At 26.4% G+C, this 9,523-nt stretch overlaps 1 protein-coding gene across 1 annotated transcript; it reads left to right on the top strand.

The window, feature by feature from the left end:
• The first annotated feature begins 2,250 nt into the window (after nucleotides 1-2,250).
• On the top strand, nucleotides 2,251-7,239 carry LOC103309584 (zinc finger protein 239-like). The gene is made up of 4 exons (XM_016804799.2): nucleotides 2,251-2,297; nucleotides 2,500-2,580; nucleotides 3,888-3,968; nucleotides 5,933-7,239. The coding sequence occupies exons 1-4, from the start codon at nucleotides 2,251-2,253 to the stop codon at nucleotides 6,813-6,815; spliced, it is 1,092 nt and encodes a 363-aa protein (XP_016660288.1). The 3' UTR covers nucleotides 6,816-7,239.
• Nucleotides 7,240-9,523: the final 2,284 nt, after the last annotated feature.

Here is a 9,523-nt window from a genome sequence, read left to right as displayed (position 1 = left end):
TCAAGCCCCCCCTAAATCTCCGCCTATGCCTATGCCCATCCTACTACGCCACGATTCGTGTTGCTAATTTCGGTTAAAACTTCATTACTTAAGCTGTAACGCTGTGTATCAACGGAGCGACGTAAACCAATATATTCGATATATATCGATGTATCGTATATAATTTGATGTATCTACACACTGTTTAATCTTTAATTGTAATTTATTCAATGATCTGACCGTTATTATTATGATAACATTATTATAATATATGTTTGAATAATACATTTATTTAAATCAAACCGCAAAATTGTGTTTACGTTAAGCAATATACCAACGTTATTAAGGACCAAACAATAATGCAATATTTATTGAATCAAAAACAAAATCGTGCACTGATGCGTTGGAACGAAGACTGACTGACATTTCGTGAACGCGAATTTTAAAGTGTACACACCGAATTTAAATAAATAAAATTAACAAATAGAGCACAAACGGCAGTTGAAAAAACGAAACGAATCGAGAAAAACGGAAAAAGTAATAATAACGACCGACGCTGCTACGATTGCGATGGCTATAGACCGATATCGAGTACAAACCGCACAAACTATATGTGAATAGAGGAGTGACGGGGGTGATAAAATGTGGAAGAAGTGAAAAACGGCGTAAAAAGCGTAATATTTTTCGAAAAACGTTTAGTTTTGAAACATTTGAAAACCAACCGCCCGCCGCTGTGGCGAAGATACGCGATTGGTTGCGTTAAGGAACGGGAACGGGTCAGGCGGACTGTAGAAACGGAGCGGTGTTTAATTTTTTATGCCACGGGTTCACTATAGCCGGCGTTTTCTGTTCCATTGGTACACTATACCTAGGGGGCGCCACGGTTCTCGGAATCTTAATTTTATAGTATAGGATATATAATATATAATATATAATAATATATAATATATTTAATATGTATCGTTCAAGTTTTTCAGGGAAGAAATTCGAGTTCAAAAGCGTTCGAAAAGTTACACGCATAGATCTATAATTATACGTAATAGTAGTAGTGTGATATAGAAGCCTGCGGTAATATACAAGCGATACGTACCGGTCCCGTATCGGTCTCAGATTTCTATACGAGTTGGTACGTAACTATTCCATATAGATACGTATCGAATATTTCTTCTTGAAAACCTTCGTTATTCGTTACACTCAAATGTTTTTGCTTTAGAGCCCACAAGCCTACTCGAAACCTTAAGCGGCCTGGTACCCCGTCACTCGCCCTCCTGTTCATTTCCAGTCCATTCTTTCTTGGTCCGTGATATATCTTTTCAACTATCTTAAACCGTGGCACGCAAACGGGGTGAATGATAAGGATTTAAGGTTGCCACACTGCAGCAGTGGCGGCAAAATTCTATTGTCTTGTCCGGGCGTGGGTTGTGTCAGGCGCCTGCGGGGCGCGGACCTGTTTCATTTTACATGTTCAAAGGCGCCCACCGTTCTACAGCAGCTGCAGATTGTGTGAAATATTTTTTTCAGACCGAAAATCCAGAGTTCAACCTTCTTAAACCTCAATTTGTATCAGCTTTAAATCAACTAACAGCTCAAATCATTTACACTTTACAGTGTGAAAGAAGTAAGTAGTAAGTGTAGCTGTGCTGCTATTAGTATAAGTATCATGTAACTTCAAGTTGCAATAAAATATGTATCTCTATTCAACGATTTATATCTAATTTATACCCATGTAAATAAAAATTTAATACTTAACTGAATGTATTCTATGCAGGTATGACAAAACCATTTTGGACATAAGTTTGGTATAATTATCTATTTTGTCTACATACTGATTAAACACAACACAGCTATATAATAGCCGTAATATACATTCTCATAATATAACTAATGTTGATCACTTATGTACACAATTATATTTTAGTATTCTTATCTATGATTATAACTTTGTCAGTACTTCTTCATATCTCAATTATATTATAAAAAGTTATACATTTTTGTGTTTTATGTTGATCTTTGATTTGCTATTTCAAGTACCTATAAATAATAATTGGAATTTATTATTAAATTTGTAAATTTTAAATTTTTTATTCATTCTTATACAATTATCCTGCTAGACCCAAGTTGTGAGTTAAAAGCGGTGGCTTATGATCACTAATGTTAACATTTTATTTTCCTAAAATGTATAATAAATTCATAAATAAATTAACAGGTCCTTAATTACATTTTTTTACAAGGTTTTTTTCAAACAACATTAAGGAGGATATAAAATTCAGTATGGCAACGTCAAGAACAACAATAAATGACTCTACAACAAATCTCAAGTAAGCAAATATACTTTTAATGTAATATATATTAGAAAAATATTATGTAATTTTACCCCAAATGTTAAAAGAATTTTATTTTCTTAAACTAACTATTTGTTATTATAACTTATGTATTATGTACATTGTAACTAATTAAAATAGTAGTTAGGTACCTACCTATCTAATAATAAATAATTATTTTTTTGGCAATTCCTTTTAGGTGTGATCAAGGTGTAATGAATAAGCCTATTAAAGAAGAATTTACACAAATAGACCATACAAATGACCAATTACAAATTGGGTAAGAATTGTATTTACCTTATAGTGTAATATGAAATTTAATGATATCTAACCTATAAATAAAAATATTTAACAATTTATAAGTTTGTGGGAAATAAATATCGGGGGATTAAAATATAACTTATAAGTCATTTTTTTTTTATTTATATTGATTAATTTTTCTAAATGTTTGTATAATAATTTTTACAAGAGTTTTGACTTATATATTATGTTAACATTATATAGAATTATTAATTCTCAATAATACTGTTTTTTTGTATCAGTGGTTATTCAAAGATAGTATTCATAGGATATTCATATTTTTGTTTTGAAAATCATTAGATGCAATATAAGCATTTTAAAGTATTAAAAATAGTTTTGAGTATAACTGACTAAGTAATAATTTTTAACAAATCTTTTGTGTTGCATAGGAACTTAATTATAATTACCTAACTCATTATCCAGGCCAGCAGTTCTCAACCTTTTTAACTACAAAATTATGATAATTTAACCATTTGATTCATACAAATAAAATGAAATATGGACAATTTTTATTTTTATTAATAATAAAGCAAGATAATCTTAGCGTACCACCTACGAGCTGTCTGTCACCAACCACAGTTTTAGAAACGTTGATCTAGGCTATTGCATTGACCTTTTATTATATTTTAATTTTAAAGCAAGTAATGTTTATTATAAAACTGTAAATTGTTTGAACATCTTAAAATGCGCAAACTTATTAAAATATAATAAAAAGCCCATGAGGTTGCCTAGATAATAATCTTACATTTGAATTTTATAAGAGGTCAATTCACTCTAATTTTTAAACTAACAGAGCTAAACGTAATCTGCTGAGCCTTAAATTTGGTATGTTACACATTTGTAAGACCGAGATAACACATGCGAGTTCCGTGTCTTCTTAAAACATATAGGTTGACATTTGAAAAACAAATAAACAATTATCATTATTCTGGATTGAGTATTGTATTAGTTTTTTTGTGAGAAAATAGTTTTATCAAAAGAAATTGAGTATTGCCTTAAGTTTATAAATCTTGAACATTTAATATTTAAACTTATCAACTTATTAACATTCTACTTCTTGTTATAAAGAAAAGCAAATATTGATTCTTCGACAAATTCCAAGTGAGAAAATACACTTTTGTGTAATATTACAAAAATATGTAATTTTATCCTAAATTTTGAAACAATTTTATTTTCTTAAAATAACTAGTTATTTTTATAACTTATGTATTATGTATATTGTATATTGTATCTAATTTAAACAGTAGTTACCTACCTATCTAATAATAAATAATTATTTTCCTTTAGGTGTGATCAAGACATATCAAATGTGTTTATTAAAGAAGAATTTACACAAATAGACCATTTTAATGACCAATTACAGATTGGGTAAGAATTGTATTTACCTTATAGTGTAATATGAAATTTATTGATATCTAACCTATAAACAAAAATATTTAACGATTTAATAATCATAATATTTTAACATACATTTAATATTTATACAGTTATATCCTTTTTTTTGTAATGAAGTACAATTCATAATAAGTAATAATTAACAAGATTTTCTTCTGATCGAGTCGAAAATATTAGATACTATAAGGATATTTGTGGGGACCTGCAACTAAATGTACAATATGTGAAATCTTGAGTCGAAACTTTTAACTATTATTAATTCTTATGAATATACTCAATATGGGTCGATTCAAATTTCATAATGTTTGATTTATTTTAACGATAATCTGTTTGTGCTAAATAAATAATATTTATTAAATTAAAGTCTTGAAATTTATATACTATCAATTATATATATTTAAGCTAACACATTTAAGTACATATTAATATACTAATTATTTATAAAATGTTCGATACTTATAATAATTAGCTAGGTACAATATTATTTATCATTATTATTATTCCGTCATTCATGCCTCCAAGACACAATGCCTTCCAGTGGCGTTAAATATACAACCTATACAATATTGAACTTACAGATATAAAATATCACACTATGGGACCAATACTCCAATATAATAACCCTAATACTTACATGCTTGACAATTTAAACTTATAGAACATATAATTATACATATAGCTCATGCCAGGGGCTTAAAACTAGTTTAGTTATCCAATTGAAAAATAAATTATGTATTTATTTATTATTTAAAGCAACCAATATTTTGGTAATATGCGCACATTTATTAAAAAGGTGAGGTTATGTAAGAACGATTAGGTTAGGTTTTAATTTATACATGTGAATGAACCTATGTGTGAATAACCTTATAATATAATTTCAATATTACAACAAGTTATAAATGTTATGATTAAACAAATACAATCCATAAAAACTATGCATGTAAGTATACAAAGGTAATATTAATTCAAAATTCTATGAAAATTCTATATTTTATGAGAAGTTATAGTAAAAGTTACAATCCATAGAAACTATATGTATAGTACATATGCATATGTAAAAATTTATTAAATATTGACAAGTTAATTTTAGGTCAAAATGCTAGGAAAATATTATTTATGAGCGAGGAATTAAAACTATGAAATGTACATTTTCACAGGCTGAGATGTGCTAAATTTTTTGAACTTTTAGGGAAAATGCATTCAAATACCAATTATTATAAAAGAACAATATCATCATAAAAAATCTAAATGTAATGAAAAAAGTGATGCCATATTTTTAATCTTAACTACTAACTTACCCTATTACTACATACCCTATATTTTAAAAGAATTTTATTTTCTTTAACTAACTAGTTGTTTTCATAACTTATTTAATATGTACATTGTATCTAATTTAAATAGTAGTTACCTACCTATCTAATAATAAATAATTATTTTTATATTATAAATGGGGTAAGAATTGTTGAATATAAATATAAATAAAGATATTTAACTATTCTTAATCATAATATTTTTAACTAACATTAATATAGGTAGGTCTATATTTTTTGTACACAAATTTGATTCTCATTTTCACATTTAAATGCAATATATATTTATATAATACTTATGTTTGTTTTTCTTTTCTTGTTTGTATCTTATCTGAGTTGAATAAATTATTATTATTATTATTATTATTATTATTATATAGATATCATATTATAATATAATAGTTATTGTTATATTACCACTTAAAAAAATTGTTAATTAAATTGTGGAATTTTAACGTCTCAATTTTCTATCCAAAATTTAATAATGATTGCTCTATATTGCAGTTGTTTTTATTCAAACTTTTTGTTCTAGTGTAAAATTTTTATAATTTGAATAATGAATGGAAAAATCATCTTGTATATCATATTGTTAATATGGGTAATAATCTCAATAATTTTATTTTTTAGAACTATATGTGAAGCTGAAGAAAAAGTAAAGACAACTGATACAGAAATTAAAGTTGAAAAAGATTTCATAGGGTGTTTTGTTTTTCAAGGATCAGTTGATAATGAAAGCCAAGAACCAGAATTCATTCCTCGTTCGATTCCTCATAAAAAAACTAAAATTACATCAAGAGCAAAGGTACACAAGAAAACACAAACTATAGTAAAACCACATAAATGTGATTTTTGCAATCAAAGATTTTCTAACCCATCTTCTTTAAAAAGTCATTCAATAATTCACACCAGAGAACGGGTATTTGAGTGTGATATCTGTGGTAAACGGTATGTTCGAAACTGCCATTTAAAACGCCACATAAATACACATACACGCGAAAGGACTTACAAATGTGTTATTTGCTCTAAAAAGTTTTGTTACAAGAATTTAATGGATACTCATATGAGAATACACACTGGAGAACGGCCATTTGAATGTGGTATCTGTTGTAAACGGTTTACTCAAAACTGCCATTTAAAAAGCCACATAAATACACATACACGCGAAAGGAGTTATAAATGTGACATTTGTTATAAAAAGTTTTGTCATAAGAAATCAGTGGATATTCATATGAGAATACACACTGGAGTAAAACCTTTTAAATGTGACATCTGTGATAAAAAGTATATATCTAAATCAAATCTACATACCCATAAAAAGTACATACACATGAACACTGAAGAGCAAACATTTGAGTGTGATATCTGTGGTAAACGGTTTGCTCAAAAGGTCCATGTAAAAAACCACATAAATACACATGCACCCAAAAGCCTTTTTAAATGTGACATTTGTTTGAAAACATTTTGTTCAAAAGCTAATATTAAGACACATATTATAAAAGTTCATAGATAAAAACCATATAAATGTTATCTATTAGATAAAGTATTTTATATTGCATCAGCTAAATAACTAAGGCATACAAGGATACATATTGAAGAAAACCCATACAAATATGATATCTGCATTTATAGAATTTACTCGTGGAGATCAATTACGAAGATGTAAAAAAATAAAAAGACGTCTTAAATGCAATATCAGCTCAACAACATTTATTTTGGAATCAAAGCGAAAATGTCATGGAGCACGTCATACCAACAAAAAGCAGTATAGTTGGGATTTGTCATCTGGTATCAATTAATTGATATTTCCATTAGAAAGGAATTCCCATTATAAGGAAACTAAAATATACAAGATATAGGTTTTTTAGGACAGTCATTTTTCATTTTAAAAAGATTTACTTCTTATTGGGGGTCTCTCATAAGGTTTTACTTTATTTCTATTGGACTTAATACTTTTGAAAATTTTTTCATGCCATCAGATTATCCCTCCCTCCTTTCTATATAATAAATATTTTTAAATTATAACATATTATTATGTTAAATTCAATTTTTTAAGTAGAATTAATTTATGTGTGGAGTAAATATAAAAATATGTTATGTGTAATATAATATGTATATGATTTTTCTATGTCTCTAGATTATAATGTGTAAAATAAATATTAAATTACCTATATAAAGTATCTGTCATTAGTTGTTCGAGTATAACAAAAAAATACATTAAATTGAACATAGTGAAATCATTTTGATAATTCAAATACATTAAATTCAATTTTTTGAGTAGAATTAATTAATGCGTGGAATTAAATATATAAATATATGCTATGTGTAATATAATATGTAAATATTTTTTCTATGTCTATAGATTATAATGTGTAAAATAAGTATTAAATTATATGTAGTATCTGTCATTAGTTGATCGAGTATAATAAAAAAATATATTATATTGAACGTAGTGTAATCATTTTAATAATTTACATTCAAGTATACAGCTGTGCTTATTACACTTTATTGATCATACCGTTGCTAAAAACTAATATATAAAACGGCTGGATGAAAAGAAGACTGTCATGCTGAGCACCACTGGTTCGCTAGGAACTTGATAACAGTGCCCCAACTTTGTACCATTACACATAGGTACATAAGTACATTGTATTAAAGTATAACAAAAGTAAAATTAATTTTGGATTTTCCAAACAGGTCCCTCTATATCAGTAAAATACCGCCAAATTTCTTAAATATAAAGAAAATTAACTAGGAATTATTTTTTTATTAAATTATTTGAAATATTTATAATAGGGTATGTAACCCAAGTTTAAAATAAAATTTAATAGAACGATAAAATAAAAAAAAATTAAATTAAACAGTAATAACTAAATTATTTTATTAGTAGGTACCTACATTATGTTAAACCGCAACAGCTGGTACATATTATTTAGTTTATTCATAAATTAATAATTACATTTAAGTTTCGTTATTATTTTATATTTAATACTGAGCACTACTAAAATACTTTAAAAACTTTTTTAAAATAAAAAAATATTATTCATGTATTTTTTAAATTAAATAAAATCTATTTTATTAATCTATATTTATAAAAATGGAGCGTGAAAAATGTCCGTTACCTCATCAATCGAGAACGGCTGGTCCGATTTGGCTCAAATTTTTTTTAAGATGTTCGTAATTGACAGGAGAAGGTTTTTACGAAAGAAAATTTTAGGAAAATCCATCGGAAAATTAGGATATATGAATGTAAAAAATACAACAATGACGCAACAGTGTATTATATTATTTATAATTTGAGAAAAATCGAACCAGCAGCTGGTTACCAGCTGTCCTCGATTGATGAGATACCTACGTACATTTTCACGCTCAATTTTTACAAATATAGATGATAATTATAATATGTAATATGGTTTAATATTATTAAAATATATAATATATATTAAAGTGATTAATTAAACATAAAAACTCAAATAAACATTCATTCATTTTAAAATGTTATCACATGATTTATATCATACGTAATTAACGGGTATCAATAGTATGGAAAAAATCGATTCAATTTTATATTTTTTAAATTTTTTGGTTGCAAAATAAAATATTTACCTGGTACGTCATTGTACGTTTTCAAACCTTACCTATAATAGTTGAACATTTTATAAATTTTTAACTACAAAATCATTTATAAAATTTAAATGTACATGAGATTTGAGATTTGAGATATTAAGTCAATATCCAATGTTGTAAAAATCTGAACTTCAAATGCTCATATAAATTTAATTTAACTTTCACAGACATTTTTTTTTTGATAATGGTGGATTAACTATTATAAGGAATCTTTTATTACATTTTAAAAACTTAGATCTAAAAAAATTATTATTCGTAATTTCAAACTCAAAATAAATTGCAAATTTTCGTGATTCTTACGCCTTTTGTCAAAATTCAAACTTTAAAAGCTTTAAAAAAAAATGTCGCTGGATTTTTAACATTTTTCTAACTTTTGAACACTTTTTCATCTGCATTTGAAACAATATATACTATGAGCTTTCTATTAAATTGTCAAGCTTTTTTAACCAACATTTTATTGATATTTATAGAAAAGAAAACTAAAAAAAATGAAAACTGAAAATGTCCGTAAACAGCTCAAAATAAGTCAAACTATTTGGAAAATGTTATGGTGTATAGAAAATGCTAATATAAAAATTCAGTCAAAATTTCATG

Source organism: Acyrthosiphon pisum, chromosome X (assembly GCF_005508785.2).
Source record: "Acyrthosiphon pisum isolate AL4f chromosome X, pea_aphid_22Mar2018_4r6ur, whole genome shotgun sequence".
NCBI classification, from domain to species: domain Eukaryota; kingdom Metazoa; phylum Arthropoda; class Insecta; order Hemiptera; family Aphididae; genus Acyrthosiphon; species Acyrthosiphon pisum.
The sequence above is the reverse complement of the archived record's forward strand: the minus strand, read 5'-3'. Positions and strand labels throughout refer to the sequence as shown.

Coding starts and splice junctions, on each gene's coding strand:
- LOC103309584 (XM_016804799.2), top strand. CDS start 2,251: ATGGCAACGTCAAGAACAACAATAAATGACTCTACAACAAATCTCAA. Junction 2,581..3,887: donor AATGACCAATTACAAATTGG/GTAAGAATTGTA, acceptor ATTTTCCTTTAG/GTGTGATCAAGACATATCAA. Junction 3,969..5,932: donor AATGACCAATTACAGATTGG/GTAAGAATTGTA, acceptor TTTATTTTTTAG/AACTATATGTGAAGCTGAAG.